This window comes from Macaca fascicularis, chromosome 3 (assembly GCF_037993035.2).
Source record: "Macaca fascicularis isolate 582-1 chromosome 3, T2T-MFA8v1.1".
Taxonomy (NCBI): domain Eukaryota; kingdom Metazoa; phylum Chordata; class Mammalia; order Primates; family Cercopithecidae; genus Macaca; species Macaca fascicularis.
This window is the reverse complement of record NC_088377.1, coordinates 101,271,756-101,289,850: the sequence shown is the minus strand read 5'-3', so window position 1 is coordinate 101,289,850 and position 18,095 is coordinate 101,271,756. Positions and strand designations below refer to the sequence as shown.

The following is an 18,095-nucleotide window of genomic DNA, read 5'->3' as shown; positions in this document are numbered from 1 at the left end:
GAGAGCAAGTTTTTACATTTGATTTTTTTGCAATGAACAGCTCTTTCTTTTGCAATTTGAAAATTAAAGATTTAAGAAAAAGATTAACATTTGCCCAAAAGACCCGGCTAGATGCAGTGAAGTTTCCCGTGAATCTGTGTGAGCGGCAGCCACAGCCCTGGCTTGCTGTCCTCACACACACAACGCCCAGGGGAACGCAGACGGCCCGCGTCATACTCCTGAAGTTGCCAAAAATCCCTTTAAAATGATTGAGCAGATGTCTTTTCTTGGGTTTGAGCGGATATAAATCACAGCAGTCTGCTTTTAATTCTTAGGCTCGGTGTCTTAGGGGCAACAAAATCAATCCCTTTCAGGTTGGTTTTCTGAATGTTTTTTAAATCTTCAGAATTTTAATAACAATAACTGCTGCAATATGCAAGAAAAAGTAAACACATCTGTGCAGGTAGCTATATTTCACCCCAGGGCACACACTTCCTGTGTGATGGTGGAGTTAAACAGGCCACTCCCAGTCATCTCTGCAGCTGGCCCTGACCACCAGAGGTCAACCCCTCAGGGCCCAGCATGGAGAATGAAATGGTTTCTGAGCTTAGAGCCAGAGGCTTGCATGGCACAAAATGGACACAGTCCAGGCCCATATATCATTAGCAGTAAGAGTGGCGGGGCGGGGCGGGGTGGGGGGGGGCTGTTATTCACAAGAAGAAACAAAGGTTTCCACCAGACTTTCCTCAGGAAATCAGGGTTTAAGTCAAGCAGCTCACCACAAGATCTTAGCCCTTGGTTTCTGGTCTTACCTGTCATATTTTTGGTGGCATTAGAAAAGATAACTTGGGAACTTCACATCAATCAATAATTAAATCAAAGCTCTTAGTACTTTCCAGAGAATCGCAATTCAAATTTACATTAGCCCCTCTTGGGTCTCCAGAGCAGATACTGCATCAAAAAGTTACCAAGGATCTGGTTTATACCACTTTCAAAGTAAAGCCCATTATTAATGACAGTACAGACCCTAACGCCTACCCACTGATAGGCAAGGAAGAGCTCAGGGATCGGGAGCAGGGTGCCTGATGGGAAGAGAATGGGGTTGAACAGAGACCCACTTTGATTCCTGATGGGCTCTGCCCATCTGCTGTGGAAACTCCTCAGGGGTGTGTGTGCGTGTGTGTGTGGGTGTCTTCCTTTTCTTTCTTTCATAGAAAAGAAAGCATCATACATTGTTAGATGCCTTGTGTTTTTTTTTTAAATAATATAACGAAATTGGAACAAAGTTTAAGGCTGCTTTTAGACTTTCTGTCATCTCAGACAGTGGTCTCCAAATCTTTTTGCTGTCAACTTTATCATTAAAAAATTACTGAAGATACATATGTATAATATATGTATTTAATATAAAATATATACCACTTCAATTAAAATTTCATAAGGTTAATATTGTTAATACAGCAGTGGCATGATTATACTCTCTAAAGAAATAATTATATATATTATAAATATGTTATATATTTATTTTTATATAAATATATAAAAATATATTTATACATTATAAATATGTTATATATTTATTATATATAATTATATAACATAATTATATAATTATAAGAATTATATTTATGTGATATATTATGTTATAAATATATCATATATAAAATTATTTCATTTATAAAGTATAATCCTGCCACTACTGTACTAACAATATTTACATTATGAAATTTTAATCGAAGTGGAAACTGCAAAAGGATAAAGATAAATTTTAAATACTTAATTTTAAAAAATTGAATTTGATTTTTAATGGTAAAAAAATGCTTTCTAAAATATTACTGTTAATATCTTCGATAGGACCAATGTGTTGAATATGCCTTGTCATTTTCAAAAAGTCCTGGGTTACCCTTTTGTCATATAGCCATTCAAACGTCTGGCTATACATACAGTTTATTTTAATGCTTGGTTTCAAAGTCCATCAGAGCTGAAAAAGACACTTAACAGAGATATGTAGATTCAATAGAAGAAATGCCTCACCAGATGAGCTTTAGTAATTCCCAAAACTTATTTTTCAGTCTCATCTATTACACAGAGACAATTGTTGAAATTTTCTTTGCTTTTAAGGGTTTTTTAGTTTTGTTTTTGTAATGTGCATGTAGTAAGATGGGAACATTTCCAAACATCTGTTTTCAAAAGGCTCTTGCCATAGATTCAATTTCTTTTGAAAAGAAGTTAACTTCCTCACTAATTAATTTCACTAAGTGAAAATATCACTTCTACCTTGAAAAGATGGATTGTGTGTTTACTTTAAAAAATATATCTGCTAGGCAACATACTAACAATCGCCACTTGCCATGACAGCACGTCTGCAATGCTTGTCTTTTTGTCAAAGAAAGGATCCAGGACTCAACCTCAGGTTCCACAACTCCTTTAAATGCACTACCATGAGATAAGCAGTGTAGTACAGGAGTCCCCCTTGACCACTGGCCATCAAATTGCAGTGTTATAATCATCCTACTCTTTGAAAGGCTTTGCTTTTATGAAACTAATCACATTGATAACATCCTATATGAATGTCAATTGCAATTATTGACAATACGCTAGATGCGGGACCGTGAGAAGATGCTTCGGTGGACTTCCTCCGTGTGCCTCTCCCTCTTTGCAGATGTTGTCTGCCTACAGCAACTGCAGTCACATAAGACATCTGACTGTGTCATGTCTGTACTGAGGGAGGGCATCATGAGAATCCAGCATTACATACTAGGAAAGCTTGTGTTCTCATTTTGAAATGAAGCAAATATAGACAGACATTCTGGTATTTTCTCCTTGGACTATAACAGATTGTCTTGAACATCTATGAAGGGCTTGCACTGAACTTGGAGTCTCTACACAAAGGACTCTCTACAATTAAATCCAAAAACTAGTTTTTCTTTAGTTTCCCTTTCTTCTAAAGTAAAATACTTGCCAGATTCAATCTTTTCCTTTCTTCTTCTAAAGTAAAATACTTGCCAGATTCAATCTTCATAGAACTGTATCCTCAAATGAGTTGGCTAGGGTTGCTCCTGGAAGATCTGGCAACTCGTGCCCCCACCACCACCTCAGCGCTCTCCACTGGCCTCGTACCTGGCAGGGTGATGATAAAAATGAAAACATCTACAATGTCCACGCATTGAGCTATTATCCTGTGCTACTCCCTATGCTAAGCGCTCTAGAAAGATAGTCAATTCTCTTTATCCACTGTAGCTCTGTTCTATAATGCCTATGCAGACAGAATTAGCAAATTTGGAACCATTGCTTCTAAGGGAAATATACGTTTAGGTTCCTTCAAGCTTGTGGGTCACAACATTCTTGTCAACTGATCAATACATAACCTTAAGTGTGTTTCTTAGTCACCTTTAAAATGTTGATTCATTAATGTGGAACTCAGGGCCAACAGCACTTTAACTCATGCCTGAAAAAAACAAAATACCTGCTTGTATTTTCTCTGTAAGTCGCTTCACAGTCTTCTCGCACACTGGTCAGAACTTCAGCACTGTGCTTGAGGCCATTTTAAACAGCAAAATCAGCCACAAAAAAAGCACAAAAATGCCCCCCAAAATGTAGCACTAAACAGACTTAGAAAAGGACAATTGGGCTGGGCATGGTGGTTCACGCCTGTAATCCCAGCACTTTGGGAGGCCAAGGTGGGAGGATCACCTGAGATTAGGAGTTTAAGACCAGCCTGACCAACATGGCAAAACCCCATCTCTACTAAAAATACAAAAATTAGCTGGGCTTGGTGGCGTGCACCTGTAATCCCAGCTACTTGGGAGGCTGAGGCAGGAGAATTGCTTTAATCCAGGAGGCAGAGGTTGCAGTGAGCCGAGAGCACACTACTGCACTCCAACCTGGGCAACGGAGCGAGACTCCGTCTTAATAAGAAAAAAGCAAACAAACAAAGAAAAAGGCGATTGTTTACAGTATGAAAGCTGAAACAAGAAGGCAGAGTGTCTCCTTCTTTGGCCCCAGCTGGGAATGTGTATGCTGGGCAACTGAAATTTTTTGCCACTCTGTACATGACCTCAAAAGAGCAAGTGTATTGATATTGGGGTTACAAATACTTTTTTTAGCAAGTAGACTTCATTTGCAAACATAGAATTCTTGAATAACAAGGATCGACTGGGTCATCTCATAGTACCTTTGTAAATAGGTACTACCCTAGTGACATGTGAACCCAAAAGAACCTCAGAAGTCTCTTCTTCTGGCCACCTTCCTTGGATTTGGGAGGCTGGTATGGTGAAGTGACTTCTCCTAAAACGTCCAGCGCATGTGTGATCCATGTGAAACTAAATCTAGGTCTCCCAGCCAGTCAGTGCCCTTTCCAGTACATAGTTATGGGACATGGGACCAAATACAGCTAATTTAACTTGCAGATGGGACTACATGGAAAACTTCTTGCATCCTACCCTGCCCCAGTTTATTCTCTGCAATAATTAAAATCTGCTTTTGATCAGAATATTTGATTTAATGACTTCTAGGACATGGGTACAATGAACACTTTAAAAAGGAAGATCACAAACCTGAATGAAATCAGGCACAAAATGAGAAATTAAAAGAATAAACTCCATAAAATATTTGCCGCAAGAACAGGCTTTGACTTTTTAAATTTAATTCTCCACTGAGCCAATTCATAGTTGGCTAATATGAGAAGGAAGTGATGTGGAAAAATCCACACATCTTGTAGAATTTAAAAGAGATGAGAGCACATGATGCATAAATCGAAAAGATGTGCCAGGATGTGATATTTTAGTTAGAAAACTGCTAATGAATGTATATTTATAAAGGTATATATTGATGCCAGCTTATCTTAATTTTTTTGATATTCTAACAATGATACAAAATTAGGTTGTTCTTTATTTGGGGAAAAGAAGGAGAGAATTTGAAGCCCAAATTAAAATGGCTCTTATAACTAATGTTGTAGCCTGCAGGCTCTTTGAGAAGTGTGTACACCTCAAACTCAAAGAAGGAAAAAGAAAACGAAAAGGCAAAGATTAAGTTGGTTCTCTGCATAAGAGCCTCTGCTTATCAAGAATTGGTTCATCATTACTTTTATATATAAGATTTTTATTTCAAAGAATTCTTTTGTTCTAAGACTTTATACATTTGAGAATCTTTTCCCCAAAACGATTATAGCTTCATCCATTTATCTGGGATGATAATTGAGCGATTCTTATCCAATAATATTTCCAAACACCTTCATATGCATGGCATGCCAAACTTCCGTTATTGGCAGAAAAAGATGCTGTTACAGCTTTGTTTGTTACAACCGCACTTTTCGCTTACTCTTAGAAGAAACTAAAAATTCCTATTCAAGACCCTAAATTTTCATTTATACCTCTTGTCTCAGTGTCACATCATCCATTCCTTTCATCCTTTAAGTTAAATCCTGTAAATCTTACTCATGTACTCATGTTAATTTTATAATAAACCATCTCCCCCCAAAAACAAAAGCTCACTTGTTTCAAGGATACTTTTTATTGATGAAAAAAATCTTGCAGATATGAAAAGATAATTTTCTTATTCCTATGACATTTTCTGTTTTTACAATTTTCTTTTCAGCAATGAAAACCTCTGATGTTCTCTTTTGGGAAAGTAGTTTATCCAACATAAGGATCCCATCCTCTTCCATAAATGAATCGATTAATCATGTCAAAAGCTCTCAGAGGCTGGTCATAGGGTAAAATATGTCCTCCACCTCGAATAATTACCTTAAAAAGAAAAAGAACGGAAATTTAGAGAAATGGATATTCTAAATACATGAAAAGTTTTCATTCAGATTAAACTCTATTTAAAACTCACATGAAATACAGAACATACTCTCCCAATGCATGCCTTTGGATAGGCTTTAATAATAGGCATGTTAAGGTAGAAAAGTTTTAAAACTTAGTTAATTTTACGCAAAGTTGTGTTCATTTCTCATGAGTGTAAAAATTGAAAATTATTCCTTGTCTTTTTCCTCTTGAGAGTGATCTGCCTGCTCCCCGCAGTTGGGAGTGCTGGGCTGCAGGTGTTACCTGGTGAGGCCCACCTCCAGCCCACTACTTCTGGGGTATGTTAGGTCTGCCTGCAATGGGGTGAATTGTCTACTTAATTCCACCCTTCAATTAGCCAGCCCAATTGTCCCTCACACTGAGCCATACCTTCCATCTTAGCCTTTATCAGTAATAAAGGGGAAATTTTGGGTCTCAAAAAAAATAAAGAAACCAAAACATCCTTGATGGAGGCAGGAGGATGACCTGAGCCCAGAAGTGGGAGGCTGCAGTGAGCTAGGATCATGCCACATGCACTGCACTGCAGCCTGGGTGACAGAATGAGACCCCATCTCTAAAAAAAAAAAAAAAAAACCTTGACACTTGAAATAAAAGAAAGTCATGTTTTGAGCAGCATAGAGTTAGAACATTCTTTTTTTTTCTAATATTGGATTATAAAATATTTTAAAACATAGCAAATTTGAAAACAATTCATATAGTGATGATTTTGAGTCTCTCCTGAACATTCACTTTACTTGCTTTCTCACATAAGGGTGCCTCTCTCCATCCCACACCCATCCATTAATCCATCTTATCTTTTTGACACATCTCAAAGTAAAGTGGGCACATAGCGCACTTCCCCCAAACACTTCAGCATCACATTATTCGTCAGCAGAGTTCAATATGTGTTTACAGATTTTCTTCTTTTGAGTGAAGACACAATGAAATGCACTAGTCTTAAGTGTAGACTCACCACTTCTGACAAATGCATACACCTATGTAACCCAAACCTTTGTTGGGTGATATAAAGCATTCCTAAAACATCTCTAAAGATGAGTTCAAATCAACAAAAGGGGACTGGTCTCTGTACTCATTAAGCCTCTAGCATCAGCTAATATTCCAAGTAGAGGGAAACGAGAAGCTGTCATGATTCAATGCCAGAAGGGCAAGGACTGACACTGAGGGTTGGGAAGTTGCATGCAGGAGAGGTCAGCCTGGCCTGAGATGTCTTGTTCCATATGTGGAGAATGGACAGGAGGTACCAGTGCATGAAGTGAATAAACATATGCAAAAAGGGCATCACTTTCAGTAACTTCTAGCTGCTGAATCACAATCAGCAATTAAAGGTCACTTTCACAAGGCCCTTCCTAAGAGGTTGGGTTCTTTTACTTGTCTCAATCTGAAGGGAACTGAGGCAGAAAAAGTATATTTGGATAGTGCATTTATTATGTTGAAAGTCTGCCCCTACCTCCCAACACATTCCATCTTACAACCTTGATGTGTGGTAAGTAGGATTAACACTATTAGATGATACTTACCTTGCAGCTCGCAGCTATACAAACTGTGCACTGCACAACTGCAGGGAGCATCATTCACATGAGCATTGAGATGACTGAGCTATTTGGAATTATTTAGTGGCTTGTCCAAGTCACACAACTGTAAGTGAGATAACTAGCTAGAACCCTGACTTCTGATGCAAACACCGGTGTGGTGTTTTTAATCAAATTCTAGTACTCACACAATCATTCCTTACCTTTGAACTGAACTTCGCAGCTTAGTCATGGAACATTTTTATTCACCTCTAAATAGCCCTCTAAGGTTTATTGATGAAAAAAAAAAAATCTTGCAGATACAAACAGATACTTTTCTGTATTTTTGTATTTCACATATTACAGTGAGGGAGGCAGATCTCATTTGCAGATGTGGGACCTGCAAATGTGAAACTTTTGTGTTTTGCTGCAGTTGATCAAAGGTCATGTGTGCCTCACTGCAATGACAGCGAAACCCATCGACCATTTGTGTACAAGCTTGCAACTGGAAACCCAACATGTCCACTTTTTATCACAAATTGAAAGTAAACATGTGTGACAAGAACCCCTTCATAGGACTCTAGAGGGAAACTTTTGCCGCCCCGCAATCCCAGGCTAGACATTTCTTCCTGCAGATTTTCATCTGTATCTCTGGCCCTGGCAGGAATCTGATGAGTGATTTCTGTGTGGCTTCAGCTCAGCTGAGGACACTTAACAAAGTCCTATGTGTGACAAAACCCAGCTGCTTCAACTGGAAATGAGTTTGGCAGCAATGGTCCGGAACAGCAATAAATTGAATATCCGAGAGCTAAAGGTCATCCTGCCCCCAGAACCAGTGCTGCAGCTGACAAAGGATAAACAAAGGATAGCACAGTGCTTCACAGCCCGGGCTCAGAAGTCAGAGTGCAGGAGCATGGCGAGAGGCACTGCACATTGTGTGACCTTGGGCAAGGAACTTAACCTCACTGAGCCTCAGGTTCCTTTACTTTACAATTGGGAAACAAGTATTACCTCACAGGGTAGTTGTGAGTTGTGTGAGGAGTTAGTGGAATAACGTCCCTGGAATATTTAGTACAGTGCCCGACCTGGGATGGTCTTCAGTAAATATTGGTCATTTTCAGTATTCTTCCAACACTTATCTATATTCAAAATCCAAAATCAAAATGCCTATATCAGGAGGATCACTTGAGTGCAGGAGTTTGAGGCTGCAGTGAGCTGACTGAGCCACTGCACTCCAGCCTGGGCAACAAAAGGAGATCCCATCTCTAAGTATAAATCAATAAATATATATGTATCTATGCCTATGTGAACCTAACTACTCTAGAACATGGTGTTCCTACATTTTCATAAAAAACCTTGGTTTAAAAAGGTTGTTTAAAACAATGGTTCTTGGCTGGGTGCAGTGGCTCACGCCTGTAATCCCAACACTTTGGGAGGCTGAGGTGGGTGGATCATTTGAAGTCAGGAGTTTGAAACCAGCCTGGCTAAGATAGCGAAACCCCGTCTCTACTAAAAATTAAAAAAAAAAAAAAAAAAATAGCCAGGTGTGGTGATGCATGCCTGTAATCCCAACTACTGGGGAGGCTGAGGCAGGAGAATCACTTGAACCCAGGAGTCAGAGGTTACAGTGAGCCAAGATAGCACCACTGCACTCCAGCCTGTGCGACAGAGCGAGACTCCACCTCAAAAACAAACAAAAAAAAAAACAAAGCAATGGCTCTGACTTGAACGTGCATAAAAATACCTGCGCTCATTAAAAGAGATTGTGAGGCGTCACCTCCAGACTCTCCAGTTCTGAAGGTCCAGGACAGGGCCTAAGAATTTGCATATCTAACAATTCCAAAGCAATGCTGATGCTGTTGTTCCATCTACTTGTTGAGAACTACTGTTGATAATTTTTTCTATTCTGTGGCAAACCAGGGAATTCTCTGTTTACATCAAGGTAATTTCATTAACACCTACTCATGAATACAAGTAGAAATCTGTTTAATACCTACTCATGACCTCACTTCCTGGGCATCCAGTCTCCTGGTATTTATTCACACACATCTTCCCTGTCCATAATTATCAAGTGGTGAAGGAGAGCTGAAGGGGTCAGGTGTTCTTACTCTTCCTCTCAGTGACCTACCTGACCCTGGTCCAATTTCTGAGCTGCCATGTGTAATGACCCAATGACATTGTAAATTGTGTCATTAAGATTGGGGGAAAAGAAAGCTCGTTAAGGAACAAAGGTTGTTTCACATGCCACAAAATTCCCAAACAAAACATATTCTCTCAAGCAGATTCACATATAGCATTTTACTGATATTAACTTCAAAAATAAATATATTTTTGAGTGTGGAAAAATAAACCACTTTGTCGTTTATAGTTAAGCCACTCAGCATTCACAAATCAAAGATACAGATCACTCGGCAGCTTTTAGAGGTGAGTAACAAAATGTGGCGGGGCTGTAATTACATATTTAAATGTGACAAGATTAATCTCAGGGCTCCCTGAATAGAGCTGTCTATTTTGGGTGCCTCCACACTATAGCTGCAGCCTCTAACCTCATGTGTTCCAGATGTTCCAGGGGGTCACAAGTGTGTCATGAATTTCAACAGGGTTATACAAACACTTTAAAGCTTCATTCCACTTTATGTTTTAGAAAACGATATAATTCTCCATGGAACTAGAAACACAGACCTGCCAGTAAAGGTTTCCCAGTTATGCCTGTTTAGATGACAGAAAAGAGAGGGAAGTTCACAGTGGGCTTGTTGATGTAGATGTGTCAGGGGAAGCTTCTTGGGGGTCTTGAAGGAGATCACTGGACGGAGAATGCTGGGTAGGGTAGGGGTGGAGGGATCACCACAGACAGAGGAAACTGCGTGGAAATGCAGGGGGGCGTGGAAATGTGGGGGGCGTGAAACTGTGGGCACGTGCAGCAAGGGATCACCGCAGACAGAGGAAACTGCGTGGAAATGCAGGGGCTGTGAAGCCGCGGGCACGTGCAGCAGTCTGTGTGTCCTCCCATTCGTGCGGGAATAGAGGGAAACAGAAGAGACAGATGAATAGGCAGACACTAGCGGGACCATGTGATGCCCCAAGTGACATGCTGGGATGAGTGGACCTTATCCTGTCGGGCTTTAAAAGCAACTGTGGTAAAATACACTTAACATAAAATTACCACTTTAACCATTTTAAAGTGTACAATTTGGTAGCATTTAGTATATTCACACTATCTAGTTGCAGAATATTTTCATCACCCCAAAGGAAACCCATATACATCAGTAATCACTTCCCACTCCCCTCTCCCCAACAGCCCCTGGCAACCATTAATCTGCTTTCTGTCTTGTAGACTTGCCTATTCTGGATATATCCTAGACGGTTTTAAGCAGGGTAGTGACGTGCTTATGTTTGCATTGTAGAAAAATGACTTAATGTCTAAGGGGGAGGCTAATTTGGAAGGGAGTGATACTGGCACAAGGAGGCAAATTAGGAGACTACCAAATCAGGTGAGAGGATGTGGGCTCATGGGAGAGACGGGGAGAAGGGGAAGGAGAAGAGGTGAGGTGGAACCAACAAAATCAGTGATTAATCCGATATAAAGATTAAGTGAGACTTTCTCTATCCATCCCCAACACATGCCCCGCATTTCAGGCTTCTGACATGGGCCAATTTGCAAAGGTGGTGCTACTCACCAGGAAAGAGAAAAGAGCCACATGGGAGCTGCAAGTTTGGGAGGCAGAATATGCAGGATTGGTTTATTGTTTCTGCTTCCCAGTATAGAATGATGCATACCCTCAAGAGAATCTTGCTTGTTGTGGTTTCTGATTTACATGGAAGTTCTTTTCACTACTTTTATTCCATTCCACATTTACTAAATCTTATATTTTAGTTTGCTTTCAGACGCTAACTATAAGTAGAAATAAAGTAAACAGCATTCAAATAAAAATATATTGAAAAGGAACTTAGGAATGAGAATAAAAAACAAGCCAAAGCTTGTTAGCAGACACTTCCTAACAAAGAATGCAATAAGTCACTTTTGAAAGAATGAAAAACCAGAGCAGAGATCAAGGCTGGGAGTTGCTTCAACAGCACTCAGGGAAACGATTCTTGAGGTCTCCCACTGTGCATTTCCGGTGTAGCAAATGGTTATTATTGAACAGAAGGAGAAAAGGAGCTTCTAAGTGCTTCAGGAGACCCACATGGATCCATCATAATGGTATACATTCCTAGTGCAGTTAAAACCTTTGGTACTCCTTTACAGCATCCCCAAGGGGTTTCCTATGTACACCATCTTAAACAGTTGCAACAATACTGTTTGTAATTTAGGACTTCCGCTTCTGACTGTGACACAATAGCTTGTATCAAACCAACCTCATTCCATAGAAAACAATATAAGCTGAATTAAAAAGAAAATAAGCTCTTTAGAGGTATCAGAGAGCAACCAAGCCTCGAGAGAGGCCACGATCATAGAGAAAAGAGAATCACAAGGAGGATAACCTAACATTTTGTGCTGCTTTTCCCTTTGGGAAATTCACCAGTTTTAAAGCTTCTCTGACCAAGACGCCAAGTCAAAAGTGGCAGATAAGAGAATGAAAAGCTCATTAGTCTTATGGTGCTTGAGAGACCAAAAAACAAAAACAAAGAAAACCCCAAAAGAAAGAACAACGACGACAAAAATTGGAGTTGTAAAAGCCTGTCAAGGAGGGACAGCACTGGTAAGCACTACAGGCTTTCCATTAGTTCCATGAAAGACAATGCCTTGGAAGTAATGAAAAACCAGAAAATGTTAGTCCTCAAAAACCTTGAAATCAAGCACTGAATCAATCATCTCAATCCCAGACTGAATCAAGGTGATAATGCCTCTACTCTGCCTGCCTTCTAGAAAAAATTGAATCCTTTTGGAAGAAAAATAACATTTTTCTTCATATATTTTTTGTACATTTTCTTCAACATTTAATAAAATTTAGTAGGCATGACAAAGAACAAGAGCAAATGACTAAAATTTAAGGAGAAAAAAAGATAACAGAGACCACAAGTGATCCAGATATTAGAGTTACCAGGTACACATTTTAAAGTAACTGTGAACAAAATATGCAAGATGTTAGGTACAGAAAAATGATTCACAAGAGAATTAGAATATATAAAAGTGAATCAAATGGAAGTTCTTTAAAAAGTTATTCATTCATTGTTCATTGAAATTAAGAACTCAATCGATGTTTTAGCAATAGATTAGGCATGGTAGAAGAAACACTATATGAACTGGAAGTTAGGTCAGTAGAGGATATCCAAAATGAAGCATGGAGAATAAAGGTATGGAAAATACAAAAAAAAAAAAAAAAAAAAAAAAGTAAGGAAGAAATGGGGCAAAAGAAATAAAGAGTAACATTCAGCGATATTGACTGAAAATGTTCCAAAATTGACAAAAGTTACCAAGCCAGTTTTGAAAAGCTCTATGAATCCTAGATAGAATAAACACAAAGCAAACTAACTACATCATAGTACACATAATAGTATATTAGTAATAGTATATTATACTATAGTATATGTATGTGCATACACACAGACATACACACAGAATAGTATTTTGCTAAAACCAAAGACAGAGAAAATCTTGAAAGCTGTCATAGAAAAGGAAACAGTACTTTCAGTACCTTCAAAGAAGCAAGAAAGCTGACTACTGAACAGAAACAATGAAAGCTGGAAGGCAGTGAAATAATATCTTGAAAGTTTTGAAATAAAATATCTGCCAACCTTGGACTTCTATAGAAATGAAGACCTTGTAAAGATATTTTCAAGGAAAGAAAAAACTGGAAAACGTTTTTGTTAGCAGACCTGCACTAAAAGAAGTATGAAAGACTGTTCTTCAGACAGAAGGAAAATTGTCCGTAATGGAAATATGAAAATGCAGAGGAGAATGAATAGCAGCTGAGAATTTACATATGTGAACAGAAGTAAGGAGTATCAATAATTAATAATGTCGTCTGGAGTTTGAACTATGTAGAAGTTTTTCAAAAGACAGTATTTGCACAAAGATGGTGTAAAGTGAGTTAAAGTGTTGTAAGGCAGCAGTCTCCAACCTTTTTGGCACCAGGGACCAATTTTGTGGGAGACAGTTTTTCTATGCACAGGGGTGGGGAGTGGGGGATGGTTTGGGGATGGCACTGTTCACCTCAGATCATCAGGCATTAGATTCTCATGAGGAGCACACAACCTAGATCCTTCACATGCGCAGTTCACAATAGGGGTCTCCTCTTACGAGAATCTAATGCCGCCACTGATTTGACAGGAGGTGGAGCTCAGACAGTAATGCTTGCCTGCACTCACCTCCTGCTGTGTGGCCTGCTTCCTAAAAGGTCACAAACAGGTACCAGTCTGTGATCCAGAGATTGGGGGCCCCTGTTGTAAGATACACTTTTATATCTGGACAATGGTAAATGTATTGACTCAAAACTGACTTTCTTAAACCAGGATATATGTCATAATCTCTACATAAACATAAAGGATAGATAAAATAATCTATTATTATCAAGTTAATAGTGGTCAAAGGGGAGGGCAGTATGACTTCCAAATAATAGATCGGATAAAAGGATGAGAGTAAGTGAAAGAGGCATTACTGCATGATATGAGAAACAGACTTCTGACAATCAGGGTACTCAAATGAGAAGAAATCTTGTGGTCAAATAATACGTTCCTTCCTTTTAGAGAGATACAGAATGAACACCTGAGAGGTGAAGACTGTTCAGTCAAATCTGTTAGCCTTCACCAGATCAGTCAGATGTGCTTTGAATGTGTCTATTTAAAAAAAAAAAAAAGTCATGGAAAATTTTCTCTATACTGACTCCAAGAATTTCTGTGTTAACTTCAGCAAGGTTGGGATGAATGATTAAAGTTGAAGCTTTCTCTTTCCTTGGTCATTATAGTTAATGAAAATCTAAAAGCAGAGTACAGGATAGTAGGAAGCCATTTGGCCTGATGGCATGGACTTGGGATTTGGCAGCTCTAGGTTTGAGCCCAGTTCTGAGACCTTGGCATAATGACTGAACTATCTCTATTTTCTCATTTGTAAAATAGGGATAAGAATTTTGGTGACCACTTGTCCCATTGTGCCTAGGGCCAAAAGGTTTCTGGGAACATAGGGCTTTGAGTGCTAAAAGTAAAAAAGGGTCAGACAATCTGGAATGGTTGCTCACTCTATGAATATTTAACTTTTTGTAAGGATTCAGAGACAATACCTATAAAATGATGCAGGGCACCTGGTCTACAAATATGTCTTTCTTTTCTTTTCTTTTCTTTTTTTTTTTGAGACAGGGTCTCACTCTGTGGCCCAGGCTGGAGTGCAGTGGTGTGATCCTGGCTCCCTGCAGCCTCTGCTTGCTGAGTTCAAGTGATTCTTGTGCCTCAGCCTCCCGAGTAGCTGGGACTACAGGCATATGCTACTACACCTGGCTAAGTTTTTGTATTTTCAGTAGAAACGGGGTTTCAGGCTGGTCTCAAACTCCTGGGCTCAAGGGATCCTCCTGCCTCGGCCTCCCAAAGTGCTGGGATTACCCATCGCGCCTGGCCCATTTACAAATAGGTCTTAAGTTTGTACCATGTGCCAGAGTATTAGAAAGATAACAGGACTCAACCAATGGTCACTCTACTACTATTATCTGAGTTTTTATGACCAACAGAATATTTTTTTTCCCTTTAAGAAGCAGAGTAAGAGCAGAAGTTACAACACTAATAAATATAACTTCATTACTTTTTCAGAAAAAAGGATTATAATACAGTCTTCAGAAGCGGAAATGTTTCTTTTCCAGGCTTCTTTGATTTCCCTTTTATGAATCCTCCCTTTCCTTGGAAAAGGCCCCAATTAAATTAATGAAGCAGCTTGAATGTGAAAGCAAACCTCTGTCATTGCACTCAACTGTGTCTGCAGTGAGTTTTATCCCTGCCAATGCCATGATCCATCCCATTCTTTCCCTCCATCTCCTCTCCCCTTTCACCACATGCAATGCCAAACACCCTCTTCTTCCTACACAGAAATGCCAGGAAAGCAAGACCTTACTTGTCTTAGCAGAATGGCAAAAAACTGTTCCATCTTTTTCCCTTTTAGGAACCCACTTTACCACATAGGACTTGATGCAATTAAAAAGTAATCAAGATTTCCCATCCTCATTCTCTCCTTCCCTGTCCAGTTTTTATATCTGATATCCACAAGAGGATAAAAAGCACAATCCAGTTCATTATTTACACTTACTCAATATCTAGCTTTATGATCTACATTTGTAGTTTTCTTTTGGAAGAGAGAATAAGAGTGGGGGAGGAAGGGGCAGAGGTTATAGCAGTAAATGCTCTCGCCAGGAGTGTTGCAAGGACTTAGATCCTGACTCATCATCTTCTGTGTACCATGGAAACAAGAGCCAGCTAACCTGCTAAAGATTTACTTCCTACGCAAGACAGTTTTAGCAGCAGTGTGCAGGTACTCCCTGTCACTGGATCAGGAGAGCCAATTGTGCACATTGCTGCCCGACTCCATGTTTAGTGGTATGAAGTTGGTAGCTTGAAATTGGCTGTGTGAGAGTATTTACACTATGGAAATTGGCAAACACTACAAATCGGTGCCCTCTCTCCTCAGTTTCCCCTCAGACTCCTGGTTCTCTGACATTTTGGCTGTCCTGGGGAAAGAGGAAACATGCTGGCATTCTTCTTTCCAAGGTGAACTTAAGGAACATCCACCTATCGTAAATTACAAGGTCTAAAACTTCTTTGAAACCTTGGGTCCAGAAATCAGATGAGCCAAACTTCAAAAATTTGCAGAAAAGTGAGAAAGGCCTGTCACTTGTTTCCATTTCTGCCTACCTTCACTGAGTTCTAGCATAACTGACAATGATAGAATTTCAAGGCCATGCTACAACATCTACAAGACGCTTCCATTTATATCAGAACACCGTGAGGTGCTCCAGAGCTGATCTGTTTAGGACAACTCCAGACCAGACAGGTATCTGGATTCAACTATGTTCTCAACCCACAGCCTAAGGGGACCCCAGAACCCCTAAATGTCTCTAGGTTCTGGGAATTTAGAATACAGAGCATGCCAAATAGCATGATATTTTCATGATGCCATTTGTTACAATAAAACAAGGTACACAGTTGTTACTGCCAACCCCAAAGCTGTACAAGGCAAAAGTACTGCTTTAGTCTAATTGACAATGTAGCACTATGTTAACACAATTTTTCCCATCCCTCTATTTCTCTACGCCACTCCATCATCCGCCTTATTTGTTTATTTCTTGCTTTGTTTAACATCCCCACAAGTGATTTTGTGAGTCTTTGGTTACACTTCAAATTAAAACAACAAAAAGTTACTGTTTAAAAAGCAAACCCCAATTCCCTAGTTGTTCCTCAAATATCATTCTCCATGTGTGGATAATACTCTAAAATATAGACTTCTTAGTATTTATCCTCTTTCCATTTAATGAAATGGTTCTCTGTTAAATTTCAATAGATGATTAAAAACCACTCAACAGCCAAGAGAAAGTTATGGATTGTTGCCTAGCTGTTATACCTCAATAAACAGATTTGCTAGCCAATTTATATTTTAAATAATGCAATAAATTAGCTCCCAGAGTACTAACTAAGTGCATATTTGGGTAGCTTAATTTAGAAGCATTCTTCTTATGCTAATCGGTCCTCTCTAATGAAACAGAACCACATGCACTAAGAAGACTCTTGGCAAATAATCAGAGTCAAATTGGGAGTTGCTATTGTTTATTATTTCCTTTGTCTTCAGGAAGCAAGCTGTGTGGTTTTTAAGAGAAGGGGAAAAAACAAAAACCAGGAATTCAATTATTTTTAAAGGAGAGGATGCTCTAGTCAGCACTGAGGTAATGAAATTTCTACAACTCTTATAAATTCGTGTCCCAGAATATTTCTCATTTTTTCTCCCATGCAACACAGAAAGGAAATAGTCTTTAGCTGACATAAACAATGCAGGCTTCAGTTTGAAGGGTATTGTTTTGAACTGTTCATTATCTCAGCACGTCTACTCTGTTTCCTCCAAGACACTTTGGTGTGTACAATTGGTGAACAATCATAGCACTCCTTGAGAGATGTACTATTAAAACACACACACACACACACAGTCAGAGGCAAAGGAGAGGGGCATGGGAATGAGGGGGAGGCCGATTTGATTTTAATTCTCCGAACATTTACTCAGTGCCACGAACTGTGCTAAGGGGTATGCTACAAAAATAAATGAGTATTTTAAAAATAAATTATTCCTGTCCTTAAGGAACTCAGCATCCAGTAAAGGAGGAAGGCAATTAAAGAGTTGAAGTGTGGAACCCCAGTGTAGTACATACAATCGAAGATGTACGTAGATGGAGAGAGTTGCCGAGAAGGAGGTATTCTGGGGAAGGATCAAGTATACCAAGATTGCCAAGATTGAAAGGCAAATGGGAGTTTTCCAGGTGTATTAGAGGAGTAGAAAGGGCCTTATAAGGCAAGAGGAGGGAATCCCATGTGAATTTCTGGGTGCGTGTTTGGGGGATGATGTGGTATTTTGTTTTTCAACATTTTAATTGCAAAGGAGGGAGAGGGTAAGAGTTAAGGTTGGGAAAGGAAACAGAGGCCAGATCAAATCTTTTCATTAATCCAGGTAGAGTTTGGACTTTATCCTGCAGGTATCAGAGTTAGTGAGCAGTTTTAAACAAGGAAAAACACCACAATTAAACTTGCATTTTGGAAAAAGCACAGAGAGGAGGGCAGATTGGTGAGGAAGGAGATCAGTTAAGACCAGCCAAGTGGGCTATTGGAAAAGGAAAAAAAGTTTAAA

The 18,095-nt window shown here is 39.3% G+C and overlaps 1 protein-coding gene across 15 annotated transcripts in view; it reads right to left on the bottom strand.

Annotated features, from left to right (window-relative positions):
• Positions 1 to 5,471: 5,471 nt before the first annotated feature.
• The window catches only part of CPVL (carboxypeptidase vitellogenic like), a 205,306-nt gene continuing 192,682 nt past the window's right edge, over positions 5,472 to 18,095 (bottom strand). For all 15 annotated transcript variants that reach the window (XM_065542167.2, XM_074035303.1, XM_065542165.2 and 12 more), the window contains one exon: positions 5,472 to 5,720. In XM_065542167.2, coding sequence (XP_065398239.1) covers positions 5,683 to 5,720 — 38 coding nt within the window. In that variant the 3' untranslated portion in view covers positions 5,472 to 5,682. The remainder of the gene's footprint in view (positions 5,721 to 18,095) is intronic.